Raw genomic sequence first — 22,920 nt, 5'->3', positions numbered from 1 at the left:
GCTGTATTAATCAAAACAGTATGGTGCTGGCACAAAAACAGACACATAGATCAGTGGAACAGAAGACAGGGTCCAGAAATAAACCCACACTTACATGGTCAATTAATCTGCAACAAAGGAGATAAGAATAGACAATAGGAAAATGTCTCTTCAACAAATGGTGTTGGGAAAACTGGACAGCTACGTGCAAAAGGTACATAAAAACAAACTCAAATGGATTAAAGACTTAAATGTGAGATCTCAAACCATAAAATTCCTGGGAGAAAACACAGGCAGTAATTTCTTTGACATCAACCATTGAAACATTTTTCTATGTGGAATACAAGGAATAGCAAACAGGATCATAGGGGAAGGGAGGGAAAACTGAATGGGAAGAAATCAGAGAGGGAGACAAACCATGAGAGACTCTGGAAAACAAACTGAGGGTTGAGGAAAGGGAGGTGGGTGGGGGGATGGAGTAACTGGGTGATGGGTATTAAGGAGGGCATGTGATGTAATGAGCACTGGGTGTTATATGCAACTAATGAATCATTGAACACTACATCAAAAACGAAGGATGTATTATATGTTGGCTAACTGAATTTAAATTTTAAAAAAAGAAACATTTTTCTAGGTATGTCTCCTCTGGTAAGGAAAACAAAAGCAAAATTAAACTATTGGGACTACACCAAAGTAAAAAGCTTTTGCACAGCAAAGGAATCCATCAAGAAAATGAAAAGACAACCTACTGAATGGGAGAAGACATTTGCAAATAATATATCTGATAAGGGATTAATATCCCAAATATATAGAGAACTTATACAACGACACCATAAAACCAAATAATCCAATTAAAAATGGGCAGAGAATCCAAATATGCATTTTTCCAAAGACATACTCAGGCCAACAGACACATGAAAGGATGCTCAACATCACTAATCATCAGGGAAATGCACATCAAAACTACAATGAGGTATCTCCTCACACCTGTCAGAATGGCTAAAATCAAAAACTCAAGTGTTGGCAAGGATGTAGAGAAAAAGAAATCCTCCTTCACTGCTGGTAGGAATGCAAACTGGTATAGCCACTGTGGAAGACAGTATGGAGGTTCCTGAAAAAATTAAAAATAGAACTACGCTATGGTCCAGTAATCACACTACTGGATAGCTACCCTAAGAATACAAAAACACTAATTCAAAGGGATATACACACCTACATGTTTATTGGAGGATTACTGACAATAGCCAAATTATGGAGATAATCCAGGTGTCCATTAATAGATAAAAGGATAAAGAAGATGTAAGATATATATATATATATATATGTATCATACACACACAATGGAATATTATTCAGTCATAAAAAGAATGAAATCTTGCCATTTGCAACAACATGGATAGAACTAGAGAATGTAATTCAAAGCAAAATAGGTCAGTCAGAAAAAGACAAATACCTGTGATTCACTCATATGTGGAATCAACGAAGTACAACAAATGAACAAAGGAAAAAAAAAGAGACGAACCAAAAAAATGGACTCTTAACTATAGAGAACAAAGTGATGGTTACCAGAGGAGAGATGAGTGGGAAGCCACGTGAAATAGGTGAAGGGGATTAAGAGTACGCTTACCATGATGAGCACTGAGAAATATGTGGAATTGTAAAATCACTATAGTATACACCTGAAACTAATATAACACTGTATGCTAACTACACTATAAATAATATTTTAAAAAACACGAACACAATGAGATATTATATCACATCTGTCAGATGGCTAAAATCAAAAAGATAAGAAATAACAACTGTTAATGAGGATGTGGAGGAAAAAGGAGACCTCCTGCACTGTTGGTAGGAATGCAAATTGGTACAGCCACTGTGAAAAATAGTATGGAGGTTCCTCAAAAAATTAAAAATAGAATTACCATATGATCCAATAATTCCACCACTGAGTATTTACCCAAAGAAAATGAAAACACTAATTCAAAAAGATATATTATTGTAGCATTATTTACAATAACCAAACTATGGAAGCAACCCAAGTATCCATCCATTGATAAATGGATAAGGAAGATGTGGTATATATACAATAGAATATTACTCAGCCTTAAAAAAAGAATGAAGTCTTGCCATTTGCAACAACATGGGCCTATAAGGTATAATGCTAAGTGAAATAAGCCAGTCAGAGAAAGACAAATACCACATAATTTCACTCATATGTGGAATTTAAGAAACAAAACAAATGAACAAAGAAAAACAAAAACAACAAAAAAGACTCAAATACAGAGAACAAACTGGTGGTTGCCAGAGGGGAGGTAGGTAGGCGAATGAGTGAAATAGGTAAAGGGGATTAAGAGCACACTTACCTTGATGAACAGAGTATTATATGGAATTGTTGAATCATTATATTGTACATTTGAAACTAAAAAAACACTCAATGTCAATTATATTTGAATAAAAAGAAAAGAAAAATGCAAGATTGGACACATTGGAGAGGGTAAGAGGAAGAGTTTAATTTTATCTGCATCACCCCTCCCCCAAAGCAACACAGCTCATAGTCAGGAGAATCATTCTTGGCCTGTGATTTCTCCCACAGAAGAAATATAAAAGTGTGTGAGTGAGTACCTAGCTTCCCCAACTGTGTGGGATGCTGCCCAAAAAACCGCATTTCTCTCTCGCCTCATCCAGCATACCGAGACTTGAGCTGCATGACTTGTGGGTGGTAAGCAGCTGGAAAAACAGCAGCCAGGGCTTGGAACTGAATGTATCAAGATGTGAACCCTACTAACTGCATTAGACACTCCACCGGGTGTCTGTCCAAAGCCACTGATGAACCTCTACTTAGGTCCCTCAGTGGACCCATGGGCACCCCCAGTGCTCCATGTGTTACTCACACTCATCCCCTACCCCATGGCTGACTCCCTATACTGGCTCCCAAAAATAGCAAGAGTAAACTTTCACAGTTCACTAATAAGCAAGTGCAGAAAGTCAGTCCAAATCTGCAGTCCTGGGAGAGAATGTCCTTGGGAAAGTGAAAGGGAAGTTGGTGGAATGTGGCCTGACTCTGCATGATTGAGAAAAGGCATACAAGCTAAAGAATTCTGCCACAAGAGGTATGGAGCAGGTATATCTGTAGAAGGTCTGAGAAAGCTTCAGAATCCCCAGCAGGACTGATAAAAGGCATTTCTCTCCTGAAGGTAGTCAGTGAAGACTGAAGGAGGTGACTGCTACCTTAAATGCAAAGAAAGAGATAACAAGAATTCAAAGGACACAAAAAATAAAGAAAACATGACACCATCAAATATATCACAATAATTTTCCAGCAACTGATACCAAGGACATGAAGATTTGCCCCATAAAAAATTCAAAATAGCTGTTTTATGGAAACTCAGTAAGACACAAGTAAACACAGAAATACAATTCAAGTAAATCATGAAAACAATGCATAAACAGAATGAGGAGTTTACCAAAGAGATAGAAATCATTAAAGGAAAAAGAAATTCTGGAGCTGAAGAATACGATGAATATAATAAAAGCTGCAATAGAGGGCATCAATAGCAGAATAAATTAAACAGATGAGAGAATCTGTGTATTAGAAGAAAAGACCTATGAAATGATCCAGAGGGAAAAAAGAAAGGAAAAGCCTATATGATGTAAGAGATATCATCAAAAGGAATAAGCTGCAAATTATTGGAATCACAGAAGGGGGAGAAAGTTTATTTAAAGAAATAAAGTCTATCAAGTAAGGGAGAGATTTGGACATTTGATTTCATGAAACTCACAGGTCTCCAAATAAACTCAAAGAGAGCCAAGACACATTAAAATAAAATGCTTAAAACTCAAAGAAAAAGAAAATCTTAAAAGCAAGAAATGAAAAGAACCTTGTAACACAAGGGACACTCATAAGGTTATCAGCAGATTTCTCAGCAGAAACCTTATAGGTCAGGAAAGAGTGGTATGATCAATATTTAAAGTTCTGAAAGAAAATGTCAACTATAAATAGACTATCCAACAAAGTTCTTTCAGAAATGAAGGAGAGGTTAAGATTTTCCCAAACAAAAGCTAAAGGATGTCATCACCATTAGACCTGCCTTAAAGAAACAGTGAATCGAGTTCTTCAAGCTGAAATGAAAGGATACTAGTAATGTAAAAATATATGAAACTACACAACACTCTGGTAAAGGTAAGTATATAATCAGATTCAGAATACTCTAATTCTGTAATATGGTAATCTATTAGCCACTTTAGTATAAAGATTAAAGGACAAGAGTATTAAAACTACAGCTAAAATAATGTTAATGAATTGATATTAAAATAATTAATATAACAACAGGTAAATTGTGGTATCAAAAGCATAAAATGGGGGGAGTAAAAGAGTAGTCTCTGTACGTGGCCAAATTTCCATTATTATCTATAAAACAGTTATGTCTATAAGATGTTTTATGTAAATGTCATGACAATCAAAAAATAAAAACCTACAGTAGACACACAAAAAACAAAGAGAAGGGAATCAAAAAGCCTACCACTACAGAAAATCATCAGTTAACAAAGGAAGACAGCAAAACAGGAAGAAAGGAACATGTGAACTACAAAACAACCAGAAAATAATTAGTAGAATGTTATTAGTAACCCTTATTTATCAATAATTACTCTGAATATAAATGGATTAAATTCTCCAATCAAATGTCGTAGAATGGATTAAAAATCAAGACCCAACTGAATGTTGCCTATAAGAGACTAACTTCAGGTTCAAGGCACATATAGGCTCAAAGTGAAGGGATCGAAAAAGATATTCCATGCAAGTAAAGACCAAAATAGAGCAGGGGTAGCTACACTTTTATCAGACAAATAGACTTAAAACGTGACATGAAAAAATGTTCAAAATCATTAGCTATCAGGGAAATTCAAATCAAAACCACACTGAGATACCACCTTACGCCAGTTAGAACGGCAAAAATAGACAAGGCAGGAAACAACAAATGTTGGAGAGGATGTGGAGAAAGGGGATCCCTCCTACATTGTTGGTGGGAATGCAAGTTGGTACAGCCACTCTGGAAAACAGTGTGGAGGTCCCTTAAAAAGTTAAAAATTGAGCTACCATATGACCCAGCCATTGCACTTCTGGGTATTTACCCCAAAGATACAGACGTAGTGAAGAGAAGGGCCATATGCACTCCAATGTTCATAGCAGCACTGTCCACAATAGCTAAATCATGGAAGGAGCCAAGATGCCCTTCAACAGATGACTGGATTAAGAAGATGTGGTCCATATACACAATGGAATATTACTCAGCTATCAGAAAGAACGAGTTCTCAACACTTGCTGCAACATGGACGGGACTGGAGGAGATAACGCTAAGTGAAATAAGTCAAGCAGAGAAAGACAATTATCATATGATTTCTCTCATCTATGGAACATAAGAACTAGGAAGATCAGTAGGGGAAAAAAAGGGATAAAGAAAGGGGGGTAATCAGAAGGGGGAGTGAAGCATGGGAGACTATGGACTCTGAGAAACAAACTGAGGGGCTTCGGGGGGGGGGGGAATGGGATAGGCTGGTGATGGGTAGTAAGGAGGGCACATATTGCATGGTGCACTGGGTGTTATACGCAAGTAATGAATCATGGAACTTTACATAAAAAACTAGGGATGTACTGTATGGTGACTAACATAATATAATTTAAAAATATTATTTTAAAAAACCCTGTCTTAAGAAATAGAGAAAGCCATTACATAATGATAAGGGGGTCAATTCATTGAAAGATGTACCGACTATAAATATATATGCACTCAACATCAAAGCCTCCAACCCTATTAAGCAAATGCTAACAGAACTAAAGAGAAAAATAGACAACAATATAGTAACATTTGGGTACTTATAAACAATCCTGAGAAAGAAAACAGCTGGAGGTCTCATACTTCCTGATTTTCAATTATATTACAAAACCATAATAATCAAAACAGTATGGTACTGGCATAAAAAATAGACCAATGGCATAGGATCAAGAGCCCAAAAATAAACCCTCACATATACAGTCAACTAATATTTGACAAGGAAGCCAGGAATATTCAATGACGAAAGCAGAGTCTCTTTAATAAATGGTGCTGGAAAAACTAGATAATCACATGCAGAGTAGTATCTTACACCACTCACAAAAATTGACTCTAAATTGATTAAATTTAGACTCTAAATTGATTAAATTGACTCTAAATTGATTAAATATAAACCTAAATCCATAAAATGCCTAGGGGGGAAAAAACAGGAAAATGTTCCTTGACGTTGCTCTTGGCAGTTATTTTTTTAATATGACATCAAAAGCACAAAGAATAAAAGCAAAATAAATAAGTGGGACTATATCAAACTAAAATGCCTCTGCACAGCAAAAGCAGCATACAACAAAATGAGAGAAAATATTTGCAAACCATCTGTCATATAAGGAATTAAAATCCAAAATATATAAGGAATTCATACAACTCAAGAGCAAAAAAATATCCGATTTTTAAAACTGGGCAGAGGACCTGAATAGACATTTTTTTAAAGAAGACATACAAGTGGCCAATAGGTACATGAAACAATGCTCAACATAACTAATCATCGTTTTTGCTGAGGAGTCAGGTGTTAATTTTACTGGGGTTCCCTTGCAAGTGACAACTCATTTTTCTCTTGCTGTTTTTAAGATTGTCTCCTTATTCATGGCCTTCACCATTTTTTTAAAAACAAATTTTATTTATTTTAGAGACAGAGACAGAGAGATAGAGAGCACAAGTCGGGGAGGAGCAGAGGGAGAGGACGAGAGGGAATCTCAAACAGACTATGTACAGTTCTCAGAGCCCCACACGGGATCAATCTCATGACCCTGACATCATGACCTGAGCTGAAATCAAGAGTCAGAGGCTTAACCAAATGAACCACCCAGGTGGCCCCAGCCTTCAGCATTTTTATTATATGTCTGCTTTTTGTTGAGCATCCTAAATGTTGATTTTTTTTAACTTGTAGTGTTTTCAGCCATTATTTCTTCAAATATTTCCTCTGCTCCTTTCACTCTTCTCCTTCTGTCACTCTCATTATATGTATGTTGGTGTGCTTAATGGTATCCTACATTTCTCTGAGGCTCTGTCCATTTTTCTTCATTCTCTTCTTTGTTTCTTGGATTGCATAATCATTTCAATCTATCTCTAAACTACCAATTCCTTCTTCAGCCAGTTCACATCTACTGCCAAGCCCCTTTCATTTTTCATTTCAGTTGTTGTAATTTTCACTCCCAGACATTCCATTTTGTTCTTAAAAATAATTTCTACATGTTTATTGATATTATTTAACTAGATACTGTCATCATATCTTCCTTCACTTATTTAAGCATTTTCATTTAGTTCTTCAAACATATTTATAATGGATACTTTGAAATTTTGCCTGTTAAATTTGATACCTGGTTGCTCTCACAGCAATTTTTGTTGCCTGCTACCTTTATTCCCTATGCCCCCTTCCTGTGTACTGGTAATACTCTCTTGTTTTCTTTATGTATCTCATTTTTGTCATTGTTGCTGCTATAACAGGACATGTTAGATAATACAGTATAGCAACTCTGACTATTTTTCTCTCTGCCCTCTAGGGATTGTTATTTGCTTGTTTATATGCTCTGGATATAAGACCTTTATCAGATATGTATTTTGTAAATATTGTCAATCTGGGAAAAACTAACATCTTAAAAATAATAAGCCTTCCAGTCCATGAGCATGGAATATTTCTCCATTTATTTAGATCTTTGATTTCTTCCATATATATAAATTTCCTTATATATAAATATTGTACATATTTTATTAGATTTATATTGAAGTATAAACACTTCCCAACTCATCCTATGAAGCCAGTATTATTCTGATACCAAAACCAGACAAGACATCACAAGGAAAGAAAACTATAGACCATTATCTCTTAGGAATATAGACACAAAACCCTGAACAAAATACCAGAAAACAAAATCCACTAGCATAAAAAATAATTATATACCAAGAACAACTGGGATTTTACTTAGGAATGCAAAGTTGGTTTAACACCTGAAAATCAATTAATGTAATACACCGTATCTGTAAAATAAAAAACAAAAACCACATCATCATCTCAACAGACACAGAAAAAGCATTTGAGAAAAAACCCTCAGCTAGCATCACACTTAATGGTGAAGCACTAATGTTTTCCTCCTAAGATCAGGAAAAAGACAAGGATGTCCCTCCTCTCTTCCCACTTCTATTCAACACTGCAGTAGAAATTCTAGCGAGGGTAATGAAGCAAAAAATAAATAAAAAGTATTCAAATTGGAAAGAGAGTAAAAACGATCTCTATTTGCAAATGACATGGTCTTAGATGTAGAAAATCCTAAGGAATCCACTAAAAAATGATGAGAATTAACAAACAAATTCAGCCAGGTTGTGGAATACAAGATCAATGTATAAAAATCAACTGTATTTTTATGCTTTTGCAATGAATAATCCAAAAATGAAAATAACAACTCCATTTACAATAGCATCTAAAAGAATAAAATACTTAGGAATAAATTTAACAAAAGGAGGCACAAGTTATACTCTGAAACAAAATATTGTTTAAAGAAATTAAAGAAGATTTAATAAATGAAACTACAGCCACTGTTCATTGATCACAAGACTTAATATTGTTAGGATGGCCAAATTTCCCACAGTATCTACAGATTCAACATAATCCCTATCAGTATCGCAGGTGGCTTCTTTGTAGAAATTGCCAGGTTGATCCTAAAATTCATATGGATACTTGAAGGACCTAGAATAGCCAAAACAATCTTGAATTAAAAAACAAACAGGGGCGCCTGGGTGGCACAGCGGTTAAGCATCTGCCTTCGGCTCAGGGCGTGATTCCGGCTTTATGGGATCGAGCCCCACATCAGGTTCCTCTGCTATGAGCCTGCTTCTTCCTCTCCCACTCCCCCTGCTTGTGTTCCCTCTCTCGCTGGCTGTCTCTATCTCTGTCAGATAAATAAATAAAAATCTTTAAAAACAAACAAACAGGAAGACTCACACTTTCCCATTTCAAAACTTATTACAAGGCAACAGTAATTAAGAGAGTGTGGTACTGGCATAAGGATAGACACATAGGTCAATGAAATTGAATTTGGAGTCCAGAAATAAACCCATGTGCCTATAGTCTATTGATTCACAATAAGGGCTTCAAGAGCAAATGTTGATTAGACAACGAGATATTAAGATGCAAAAGAATGAAGCTGAACCCTTGACACCATGTACAAAAGATTAACTCAAAATGAATCAAAGACCTAAATGGAGGGCTATGGGGTATAGCTAAAATAATAAATAGGGGCTTATAGCTGTTAAAGAAAGAACAAAAATGTGTAGCATGCAGCTAAAGCACTGGTGTAGAGGAAAATGTAAAACTTTTAGTGATTATATAAAAAAAGAAAAATGGTCTAAAACTAATCATCTAAGTGTTCACCTTAAAATACAAAAATAAGAGCAAATTAAACACAAGTTATATAGAAGAAATAATAAAGAGAAATCAATGAAATATAAAACCAACAACAGATTTAAAAAAATCAATGAAATTAACACTGCTACTTTGAAAAGATCAACTCAATGATACATTTCCAACTAAACTGATGAATAGAGAAAAGTCATGAATTACCAATACCAAGAATACAAAAGGGATGCCACTAAAAACTATAGTTTTTTGACAACAAATTTGGCAACTTTGATGAAATCGACAAATCTTAGAAAGATACAAATTGCCACAACTGATTTAAGAAGAAATAAAAGATCTGAATAGCTCCCAATCAATTAAAAAATTAAAGTAATAATTTAAAATCCCCGCCCAGAATTTTCAGGCCTATATGGTTTCACTTGTGAATTCTACCAATAGTTAAATTAGAAATGATATCAACATACAAACTAGAATAGAGATAAGGGAACATATCCATATTCATTCTATGAGGCAGTATTAACCTGGTTAACATACCTCATTAATTTATAAGGCAGATAAACAAAACCTGCCAGTGACATTATAATTACAGACAAATATCATCATGAAACAGATGCAAAAATCCACAACAACATAATTTAACAACTTCTTTAAAATATTAGCGATCTAATCATTTTAAAAATATTAGCAATATAACAATTTATATAAAAAGATAATATATCATGACCAACTGGGATTTATTCCAGGTATACATTTTTAAAAATTAATCAATGTATTAACCATTCTAACAGGCCAAAAAAATTTTTAAAAGATATGACCATCTCAATAGCTGTAGAAAAGGTATTTGATGAAAGTCTATGCTCATTCATGATAAGAAACTTTAAACTTATAAGAGAAGGTCTTCAAACTGATCAAATGTTTCTACAAGAACATACAGCTAATATCATATTCTAAAAAGAAACACTGAATCCTTTTCCCTTAAGATGACAAATGAGGCAAAGATGTTCATTCTCACCACTTTAATTTAATTCCAGACAGGAATAAAAAGCATTCAGATCGGAAAAGAAGTTAAACTATCTTTATATGCATGATTGCTTATGTAGAAAATCCTTTAAAATCTACCAAAAATAACCCTACTAGAACTAAAAAAATTAAATTTGAGCAATACTACAGAATAAAAGATAACAAAATCCTCTCTTTCTGTGTACAGGCTACTAAAAACTACAATACAAAATTAAGGAATAAAATATCATTTACAATGCACTTTAAAGACCCATGAGAAAACAAAGGATAACAATAAAATATATATAATATCTATACACTGAAAAGTATAAAACATATGGATACACTATATTTATGTACTGGAAGACTCAATATCATTAAGATCTCAACTCTCCCCATATTGATCTGTACATTCAATACCATGCTATCAAACTCCTAGTAGGAGTCCGGGTTTTTTCTATTGAAGTAGTAGGAAAGGTTTTTTTCTATAGAAAATGACTCATTCTAAAGTGTATATGAAAATGAAGAGGCCCCATAACAGCCAACATTCTTTAAAAGAACACATTTGGAGGACTCATACTAATTTTTTCAAGACTTACTATAAAGCTACATTAAAGAAGACTCTATGATACTGGCTGAGAATGGACATTGTATATCCATGAGACAGAAGAGTTCAGAAATAGATCCATACATATAGGATCATTTTATTTTTGGTAAAAGTTCTGAGGTTATTCAGTGGTGAAAGGACAGTCTTTTCAACAAATGGTGCTGGAAGACTTCAAATCCATGTGTAGAAAAAATAAACCTTGACCATTATCCTCCATCATACATAACTATTAATTCAAAATGTATAACAGACCAAAGGAAACATAAAAGAAAGTCTATGCATCTTGGTGTATGCAAAGATTTATTAGATTGGACACAGAAGTACAAAGTATGGGGTAAAAAACTGATAAACTGGACTTCGTAAAAAGTTTAAAGCTTTTACTAAAGACCTAAAATAAAAAGGCAAGCCAATGACAGGGAGAAAATATTTAAAAATACACATATCTGACAAAGGAACATCTAAAGTGTTCAAAAAAATTCTTACAACGTAGTAACAAGAACCTCAATAAAAAGATTGGCAACAGATTTGAACAGATACCTCACAAAAGATACTTTCACAATCAATAAAAATGTGGACAGCTGCTCAACATCATTACCCAAATAGGAAATGCAAACTAAAACTACAGTGTGATAGCTGTACACATCTATTACCAATACATGTGCTATGAAAGATGTAGAACCACTGGAAGTCTCATTCAAGGCAAGTGGGAGTGTAAAGTGATACAATTTGGAAAATAGTTTGTCAGTGTCATACAAAATTAAGCACACTTATCATATGATTCAGCAATTCCACTGCTAGTTATTTATCCAACAAAAATGAAAACTTATGTACAAAGACTCACATGTGATGTTCATAGCAATTTATTCATAATGGCCCAAAACTACAAACAACTCATTATGGACTAAACTGTGCCCCCTCAAAATGGATATGTTGAAGCCCTAAACACCCAATTTGAATGTATTTGGAGACAGGGCCTTTAAGAAGGTAATTAAGACTAAATGAGGTCATGAGAATGGGACCTTAATTAAATATGACTGGTAACCTTATAAGAGAGAGTCATCAGGGATACACATGCACAGAAAAAAGGCATTGTGAGGACACATCTGCAGACCCAGTTGAGAGGTCTCAGAAGAAAGTTAAACTGCCAGCACCTTGATCTTGGACTTCCAGACTCCAGAACTAAGAGAATATAAATGTGTAAATTGTATTGTTTAAGCCACCCAATTTGTGGTATTTTGTTATGGCAGCCCTAGCAGACTAATGCACAAATTATATGTCCTTCAACAGGTGAATAAACAAATTGTGCAACAGCTATACAACAGAATACTGTGTAACAATATGAACTAATAATGAACTAACACACAACAACATGCATGAACTTCAAAATCATTATGCTGAGTGAGAAAAGTCAAGATGCAAATGAATACTTACTGTCTGATTCCATGTATATAAAATTCTACAGAAAGCAAATCAGTGATAGGGACAGAAAGCAAATCAGTAGTTGCCTAGGGATTAGGATTGATCAACTGCAAAAGGGCTTGAAGGAACATTAGGGAGATAATGGAATGTTCTATAAGCTGATTATAGTAATGATTGTGAAAATGTATTCATTTGTCAAAAATCATTATCACACTTATGAGTGCTTCTTATTGCATGTAAATTATATTTCAATATAGTTTTTTAAAATGATTTTATTTATTTACTTGAGAGAGAGAGCAAGCTAGAGAGAGCACGAATGGTGGGGAGGGCAGAGGGAGAAGCAGATTCCCTGCTGAGCAGGGAGCCTGATGTGGGGCTCAATCCCAGGACCCTGGGATCATGACCTGAATTGAAGGCAGATGGTTAACCAACTGAGCCACTCAGGCACCCCTACTTCAATATAGTTGATTAAAAATTAGATATCCAGCAGTTTGTGAACAATAAACAAACTAAATAGCTATATTCATTTATCACGCAAATAGATGTCAAAAGAAAGTTGGGGTAGCAATACTTATATCAAAGACTGTGAAAAGAGACATAGGAGGGCATTATGTAATCATACAGGAGACAATGCAACAAGAAGATATAATAATGTAAATATTTATACACTCAACATGGGACCATCCAAATATATAAAAGAATTAATAACAAACATCAAGGATTTAATTGTTAATAACACAATAATAATAAGGGACTTTAACACCCCAGGTACATCAATGGACAAATCATCTAAACAGAAAATAAACAAGGAAACAATAGCTTTGAATGACATACTGGGCCACATGGAATTAACAGATATACTGAGAGCATTTCATCCTAAAGCAGCAGAATATACATTCTTTTTAAGTGCAAATGGAACATTCTCCAGAACAGATCACATATTAGGTCATAAAACAGGCCTCAACAAATACATGATTATATCATGCACCTTTTTTGACTACAACACTATGAAACCACAAGAAAAAATTTGGAAAGACCACAAATACAAAGATGTTAATATGCTACTAAACAATTAATGGGTCAACCATGAAATCAAATAAAATTTAAAAATACATGCAAACAAATGAAAATGAAAACAAAACCTTTGGAATGCAGCAAAAGCAGTCCTACAAGGGAAGTATATAGCAATACAGGCTTCCCTCAAGAAGCAAGAAAAATCTAAAATATACAACCTAATCTTACACCTACAGGAGCTAGAAAAAAAAACAACAAACAAAGCAAAGGGAGCAAAGGGAAGGAAATAATAAAGATGTGAGCAGAAATAAATGATAGCTAATATTAAAAATATTAAAAAGCAATAGAACAGATCAATGAAATCAGGGGCTGGTTCTTTGAAAGAATTAATAAAATTGACAAAACTCTGGCCAGACTTACCAAAAGAAAAGATAAAGGACCCAAATAAATAAAATCACAAATGAGAAAGGAGAAGTAACAACCAACACCACAGAAATACTAACAATTATAAGAGAATACAACGACAAACTATATGCCAACGAACTGGACAACCTGGAAGAAATGGATAAATTCCAAACACATAAACTACCAAAACTGAAACAGGAAGAAATAGAAAACTTGAACAGACCAAAAAACAGCAAAGAAATTGGATCAGTAATCAAAAAACTTCCAACAAACAAAAGTGCAGGCCCAGATGGCTTCACAGGTGAATTCTACCAAAAGTTTAAAGAATTAATACCTATTCTTCTCAAACTATTCCAAAAAATAGAAGAGGAAAAAAATCTTCCAAATTCATTCTATGAGGCCAGGATTACCCTGATAACAAAATCAGATAAAGACTCCACTAAAAAAGAGAAGTACAAGGGTGCTTCTGAGAGTGGCTCAGTCAGTGGAGCGAGAGACTCTTGTTCTCAAGGTCATGAATTCAAGTCCCGCATTGTGTAGAGATCACTAAAAAATAAATTAAAAACTTTTTAAAAAAGAGAGAAATACAGGCCAATATCCCTGATGAACATGGATCTAAAAATTCACAATAAAATATTAGCAAATGCTGAATCCAATAACTTATAAAAAAATCATTCACCACAATCAAGTGGGATTTATTCCTGGGTTGCCAGGGTGGCTCAATATTTGCAAATCAATCAATGTGATACACCACATTAATAAAAGAAAGGATAAGAACCATATGATCATTTCAACAATGCAGAAAAAGCATTTGCAAAGTACAACATCCATTCATGATAAAAACCTTCAATAAATTAGGTTTAGACAGAACATACCTCAGCATAATAAAAGCCGTATACAAAAAAACCCAGCTAATATCCTCAATGGGGAAAAACTGAGAGCTTTTCCTCTATGGTCAGGAAAAAAAAAGAAGGATGTCCACTCACACCACTGTTTAACATAATACTTGAAGTACCAGCCACAGCAATCAGACAACAACAGCAACAACAAAATAAAAGGCATCCAAATTGGCAAGGAAGAAGTCAAACTTTCACTATCTGCAGATGATATAATGCTCTATATAGAAAACCTGAAAGACTCCATCAAATTACTGCTAGATGAGCATTAAAGAGTGCACTTGATATGATGAGCACAGTGCTATACTGAACTAATGAATCACTGAACACTATATCAAAAACTAATGCTGTACTATACCTTGGCTAATTGAAATTAAGTTTTAAAAAGGGAAAAAAACCTGCTAGAACTGATACAAGAATTTAGTAAGGTCACAGGACACAAAACCAACATACAGAAATCTGTTGTATTTCTATACACCAACAATGAAGCAGCAGAAAGAAAAATTAAGGAATCAATCCCATTTACAAATACACCAAAGCCCATAAGATACCTAGGAATAAACCTAACCAAAGAGGTGAAAGACCTGTACTCTGAAAACTATAGAACACTCATGAAAGAAATTGAAAATGACACAAAGAAATAGAACATTCCATGCTCATGTATCAGAAGGGCAAATATTGTTAAAATGTCTATACTACCCAAAGAAATCTACACATTTCATGCAGTCCCTATCAAAATACCACCAGCATTTTTCACAGAGCTAGAACAATCCTAAAATTTTTGTGGAACCACAAATGACCCCAAATAGCCAAAGTCACCTTGAAAAAGAAAGCAAAGCTGGAGGCATTGCAATTCCAGATTTCAAGTTATACTACAAAGCTGTAGTGATCAAAACAGGATGGTACTGGCACAAAAATAGACACATAAACAGACACATAAATCAACAGAACAGAACGGAACAGAATAGAAAACCTCGAAATGAACCACAGCTATGTGGTCAATTAATACTCAACAGAGCAGGAAAGAATATCCAATGGGAAAAAGACAGTCGCTTCAACAAATGTTGTCCGGAAAAGTAGACAGCAACACGCAAAAGAACGAAACTGGGACATTTTCTTACACCAAATATAAAAATAAATTCAAAATGGATTTAAGACCTAAATATGAGACATGAAGCCATAAAAATCCTAGAGGAGAACACAGGCAGTAACCTCTTTGCCACTGTCCATAGCAACTTCTTTCTAGCTAGGTCTCTTGAGGCAAGGGAAACAAAAGCAAAAATAAACTATTGGAACTTCATCAAAATAAAAAGCACGGCAAAGGAAACAATCAACAAAACTAAAAGGCAACCTATGGAATAGGAGGATATTTGCAAATGACATTAATGATAAAGGATTAGTGTCCAAAATATATAAAGAACTTATAAAACTCAACACCCCAAAAATAAATAATCCAATTATAAGGGGCAGAAGACATGAATAGACGTTTTTCCAAAGAAGACCTACAGATGGCCAAAAGACACATGAGAAGATGCTCAAAATCACTCATCATCAGAGAAATACAAATCAAAACTACAATGAGATACCACCTGGAACCTGTCAGAATGTCTAAAAACAACAAGTGTTGGGGCGCCTGGGTGGCACAGCGGTTAAGCGTCTGCCTTCGGCTCAGGGCATGATCCCGGCGTTATGGGATCGAGCCCCACATCAGGCTCCTCCACTGTGAGCCTGCTTCTTCCTCTCCCACTCCCCCTGCTTGTGTTCCCTCTCTCGCTGGCTGTCTCTCTCTCTGTCAAATAAATAAATAAAATCTTTAAAAAAATAAAATAAAATAAAATAAAATAAAATAAAATAAAATAAAATAAAATAAAATAAAATAAAAACAACAAGTGTTGGTGAGGATGAGGAGAAAGAGGAAACCTCTTGTACTGTTGGTGGGAATGCAAACTGGTGCAGCCACTCTGGAAAACAGTACGGAGTTTTCTCAGAAAAGTTAAAAATAGAGCTACCCTAAAAAAAATTTTTTTTTTAATTTAAAAAATAGAGCTACCCTAAGATCCAGCAATTGCACTAATAGGTATTTACCCAAAGAATACAAAAATACTAATTCAAAGGGTACATGCACCACAATATTTATAGCAGCATTATCTACAATAGCCAAATTATGGAAATAGCCCACATGTCCACTGGCTGATGAATGGATAAAGAAAATGTGGTATATGGGTGCCTGGGTGGCCCAGTCGGTTAAGTGACTGCCTTTAGCTCAGGTCATCATCTCAAAATCCAGGGTTCTAGCCCCGCTTTGGGCTCCCCGCTCAGCAGGGAGTCTGCTTCTCCCTCTGCCTGTCCCCCACTCCCACTCATGCTTGCACTCTCTCTCTCTCAAATAAATAAATAAAATCTTTTTTAAAAATTGGGGGGAACATTAATCCCAGATATCAAGATTTAACATCAAACTATAGAGGCTCCAAGGATTTATTGTTGGCAAACAGATAAAGTGACCAATGGAGCAAAACAAATGGAAACTTATTTTTACGACAAAGTAGGCTTATAATTCAGTGATGAAAGGATGCTGGATATCCATCCACAAAAACAAAAATTACATCTCTATTTCAAACCATACACACTTCAGTCTCAAGTGGATTAAAGATCTAAATGTGAAGGGCAGAGAAAGACAATTATCATATGGTTTCACTCATTCATGGAACATAAGAAATGGCAGGAAGATCGGTAGGAGAAGGAAGGTAAGGATGAAGGGGGGTAAACAGAGCAGGGAATGAACCATGAGAGACTATGGACTCTGGGGGGCAAACTGAGGGCTTCAGGGGGGAGGGGGATGGGGGACTGGGATAGGCCAGTGATGGGTATTGAGGAGGGCCCATATTGCATGGTGCACTGGGTGTTATATGCAGATAATGAATCATGGAACACTACATCAAAAACTTAGGACTGTATGGTGACTAACATAACATAATAAAAAATTATTATTAAAAAATATGAAGGGCAAAATTTCACATACTTTCAGAATTTTAAAAGAACTTTTTAAAGAAACAATCTTTCTGGTCTTGGGATAGTAAAGGATTTCTTAAAGAAGACATAAAAACATAAGCCATGTGGGAAAAGACTGACGATAATTCTGACAACACCAGAATTTAAAACTTCTGTTTATATTGCAAGCACAGTGAAAAAACAAGCCACAAAGAGAGGATAACTATAGTATCTCTAAAAGGAATATTATCAAAAACTAATGATGTACTGTATGGTGACTAACATAATAAAATTTTTAAAAAAAGGAATATTATCAAGAATATATATGTAATTCCTAGAAAGCACTATGAAAAAGATAAATAATCCAGCATTAAAAATGGGCAAAGTTTACAAAAATTCATTCAAGAGGATCAAGAGAAAATGTACAGACGAGGAATTCTGAATAGTCAAGAAAGATTAAAAGATCCCCAATTTAATTTGTAATCAAGGAAACAGAAAACAGAATGTATAGAAAAAAATGCAAAAATCTGATCACATCAAGTATTGATTAGTACTTGAGAAAATAGCAACTCCATGATTTCTGGTGAAAGGGTAAAACTGTAGAGAGCACTGTGACAATACTTAGAAGAGTTAAAATTGCCCATATCTTGGATCCAGTTATTCCACTTCCTAGCACAAACCCAGAGAAATATATACCCAAGGAGAAATGTAAAAGAATGTCTGTTGCAGCATTTTATTATAGAAAATGTGAAGACAGGGGCGCCTGGGTGGCGCAGTTGTTAAGCGCCTGCCTTCGGCTCAGGGCGTGATCCCGGCGTTCCGGGATCGAGTCCCACATCAGGCTCCTCCCCTGGGAGTCCTGCTTCTTCCTCTCCCACTCCCCCTGCTGTGTTCCCTCTCTCGCTGGCTGTCTCTCTGTCACATAAATAAAATAAAAATCTTAAAAAAAAAAAAAAAGAAAAGAAAATGTGAAGACAATTAAATTTCCTTTAATATGGAAATGAATTTTAAAAACAAAATATTTAGGGGCGCCTGGGTGGCACAGCGGTTAAGCATCTGCCTTCGGCTCAGGGCGTGATCCCGGAGTTATGGGATCGAGCCCCACGTCAGGCTCTTCTGCTATGAGCCTGCTTCTTCCTTTCCCACTCCCCCTGCTTGTGTTCCCTCTCTCACTGGCTGTCTCTATCTCTGTCTAATAAATAAATAAAAAATCTTTAAAAAAAAAAAAATAAAAATAAAAATAAAAACAAAATATTTATACAATGACTACAGATGCAACTGTTTGGATATATACTGTAGGTATCAAAATAGATAAGTTTCAAAATTATAATATGGAGCAAAAAAGGCAAACTGCAAATGGATATCTAGAGTATCACTTAAAAACTCAAAGCACACAGGGGCGCCTGGGTGGCACAGCGGTTAAGCGTCTGCCTTCGGCTCAGGGCGTGATCCCGGCGTTATGGGATCGAGCCCCACATCAGGCTCCTCTGCTATGAGCCTGCTTCGTCCTCTCCCACTCCCTGCTTGTGTTCCCTCTCTCGCTGGCTGTCTCTATCTCTGTCAAATAAATAAATAAAATCTTTAAAAAAAAAAAACTCAAAGCACACAAAACAACATTATACATAATGTATGGGTAATAAATATGTAGAAAAAGTATAAACACATACAAAAGAGTTACACAACTGACATGAAAGTTATCCACGCCAACCATTAGGGAGGGAGGTGCGGAAAGGATGAAGAGTTGTATCTGTAATATTTTGTTTCTTTACAAAAAGAGAGTCTTGAAGCAATATGGAAAAATGTTAGCATCCTTCAACTGGGGAGATGGGTATATGTGTGTTATTTATATTAACTTTTTTTGAACCTTCTATGTTTGAAATAATTCCTGATTTTTAAAAATGCTAGATTATTCTAGTTGTAGGGCAGTTAATAGGTTAAAGCAGAACCAGAGTGGATATAGGAGAACAGTTAGTCTACAATTCACAGTATATTTAAATAATTTAACTATTTATTTATATATTTCTGGAATGCCAAACAAAACTCTTTTAACAATGATGCAGGATGTCCTACAGGTATATTTTCCCAAACTTACCTGCTCGACCTCTCTGTTGAGAGAATCTACTTTTTCTTTTAATCTGTTACCCTCTGCCTCAGCAGTGATAAGTTCTAACTTGAGGGTATTGTTATCTGCCTCCGCTTGACGGGCCTTATTTTCCCAGTTTTCAGCATCTTCATTGGCTTTTCGCAGTTGGTCCATCATTTGCCGGTTCTCAGATTCCTAAAAAGCAAATCTTAGGTATTACTTTAAAAGATGTAAAATGGTCAACATATGATGCAAATTAAACATTATTTGCCAGGTCATTGGAAATTTATTTGCTACAGTATCATTATAACATAACCTCGAGGAATCCTATCCATACTCGATTTAGAGTGTTAGGCATCCTGTAATTAACAAAAGGGAGTGGGACCAGGTTCTACCCTGGCTCCTGAGTCACACTCACCCATCTAGTAAAGTTAAGCTTTTTATTCTTATCTTCAGGACCTGGATGAATATGTTCTTATATTTGCTTTTGTTCAAACAAAATCCTCCATTTTCTCCTTTCCCTATATATCTGCTTACTTACTACTTGTTGGTCTGGTTTTTGAGTTTCTGCCTTGGTCTAACCTTTCGTATCTGTGTATTCCTTTGTTCTTGACCGCTTTTCTAGGTTGTACTGGCCACAGAACTTCTGACTGTTTACGTATCTCAAGCATCAAATTCTGATAATTCTGTTGGTTTGGCACATTTCCCGTCTAGCTCCTGCCTTTCATTCATAACCCCAACCTTAATTTTCTCCATCATGGACTACTCTATGATTTACTTTTGTTCACTGTTCTAGTAACTTGCCTAAAATTACTAAGAAGTAAAATACCAAACCTATGCCAATAAACACTGTTCATAAATATACAGTCATAATGGGCAATTGATATAGAACCACAGTTTTAAACCTTAAAATATCTATCATGACAGACTGACTAAAATGGGATCTTGTTTCTCTCTCTCTTTTTTTTTTTAAGATTTTATTAGAGAGACAGAGTGAATGATAGGAGGGGCAGAGGGAGAGGGAGAGAACCTCAAGCTCTACTTGGGGCTTGATCTCAGGACCCTGAGATCATGACCTGAGTGGAAACCAAGAGTTGGTCATTTAACTGACTGAGCCACCATGGCACTCCCAGGGGATCTTATTTCTAAAGGAGAACAATCAGCTCCACAAATGATATACTATATTGAGTAATCATTATGAGGCTATTTTTAAAAACATATTTTGGTAATATGGCTTGGCCAACTCATTCTTAAAACGTCATTTATAATTTTGGTAGTTTGGGGCACGTGGGTGGCTCAGGCTCAGGTCATGATCTCAGGGTCCTGGGATCGAGCCCCACATCGGGCTCCAGCCCCGCATCAGGCTCCCTGCTCAGCGGGAAGCCTGCTTCTCCCTCTCCCACTCCCCCTGATTGTGTTCCCTCTCTCACTGTGTCTCTGTCAAATAATCTTTATAATTTTGGTAATTAATGAAAAAGGTACTAGATCTCTTATTCTTTCTCTGCTGCCTGTTAATAAACACTGAATATCTCTATCAGAACCATAAAGTGATCAAATTGCAATAAGCAATGTCTCACCGTAATAAAGCTTTCAAGTCAGATTTAAGTTTTCACCAATATGATTAATCCCGAGCCTCATTGAAATTCAGTTAATATCGCCACCTTGTGGTTTGGTTACCTATGACTAATGTAAAAGATCTTTGCCAAGTCTATTAACAAGTTTACATACTATACTACTGCATTGGCTTTCAAGATTCAGATATTCCGAATGTGCCACTAGAAATCTGATGTTTTCCATTATTGTACTAAAAATAACAGTTGTGTACACAGTGTGTACCTCAGAGGTACAGAGTACAGTATATATAAACTGAAATTTACTCCATCAATCTTCACCCTCTTAAACTTTCTGTAGTACTCACTGTCTATGCCATTCTCTTAACACTGCCTTACAGCTTTACACTGTTAGGTGTGGATGCCCAGTCTCTCCAATGACATTCTGAATTTCTCGAAGATAGAAATCATTTTTAAAATATTACATTTAGTTTTCTGACTAAAATAGGAACCGTTTTTTATATTAAATGTAGTTTTGTGACTCCCAGGTCACATGGTTCAAAGTTTAAGCAGTGAAAATGATTGGTATTAAACGTCTCTTCTGGAGAAGGAGTCCAAGATGGCGGAGGAGCAGGAGGCTTAAATTTCGTCTGGTCCCAGGAATGCAGCTAGATAGCTATCAGACCATTCTGAACACCTACAAACTCAACTGGAGAATGAAGAAAAGAATAGCAGCAACTCTAAGAACAGAATAGCCACCACTTTCTGCAAGGAACCGAGTTTAAAACAGGAGTTGAGCTCCAGCTCAGAGTTCCAAGACGGCAGAGGAGCAGGAGACCTAAAGTTCGTCTGGTCCCAGGAATTCAGCGAGAGAGCTACCAAACCATTCCGAATACCTATGAAATGCAACTGGAGAATGAAGAAAAGAGTAGCAGAAATTCTATGAACATAAAGGCAACCACTTTCTGCAAGGAGGAGAAAAGATGGAGGAGGAGTAGGCGACCCTTTCTCAGCTGGTCCGAGTCGAGCTGGATATCTACCAGACCATTCTGAACACCCACAGAATCAGCCTGAGACGCAGGAAGATACATCTGGATCTCTACAAATGAACATCTCCAGTGCTGAGTATTGAGGTACGAAGCGGGGAGCTGTGAATCGGGGAGCTGTGAATCCGAGCACAGATATAGGAAGATAAAGGGAAGGGGGAGGGAGCCTCTGCGCTCAGGCGCCGGGAAGCAATAGCCCCTTGTGCTGGGGAGCGGGCTGGACTCTCAGACCAGCACCCGCAAGAGAGCAGACTGAGACAGTGAGCCTAGGAACGTCCGTGTCCAAACTGAAAACAGGAGCTCCCGACCACACACTCAAACTAGAGTGAAACCGAGAGCTCAGGAGTGCAAGCGCGACCAGATTGAAAACTGGCACTCCAGAGCACAGGTGAACCATACTGAACCAGGGAGCTCAGGAGCGTGCGGGGCGGCTGGCAGCTGGCGGCTGGCGGGGTTAGAAACACAAAGGACAGAGACG

General features: G+C 36.0%; 1 protein-coding gene across 9 annotated transcripts in view; it reads right to left on the bottom strand.

Moving 5' to 3' along the window:
- Nucleotides 1-22,920, bottom strand: part of TSGA10 (testis specific 10) — a 142,931-nt gene that overhangs the window by 47,960 nt on the left and 72,051 nt on the right. For all 9 annotated transcript variants that reach the window (XR_004624828.1, XM_034659003.1, XM_034659002.1 and 6 more), the window contains one exon: nucleotides 19,856-20,041. Coding sequence is in view for 8 of the 9 variants with exons in the window: in XM_034659003.1 (XP_034514894.1) it covers nucleotides 19,856-20,041 (186 nt within the window). In the remaining variant the exon portion in view is untranslated. The remainder of the gene's footprint in view (nucleotides 1-19,855; nucleotides 20,042-22,920) is intronic.

The sequence above is a fragment of the Ailuropoda melanoleuca genome, chromosome 4, assembly GCF_002007445.2.
Source record: "Ailuropoda melanoleuca isolate Jingjing chromosome 4, ASM200744v2, whole genome shotgun sequence".
Lineage (NCBI taxonomy): Eukaryota > Metazoa > Chordata > Mammalia > Carnivora > Ursidae > Ailuropoda > Ailuropoda melanoleuca.
Note: the sequence above shows the minus strand (reverse complement) of the source record. Positions and strands in the feature narration are given on the sequence as shown.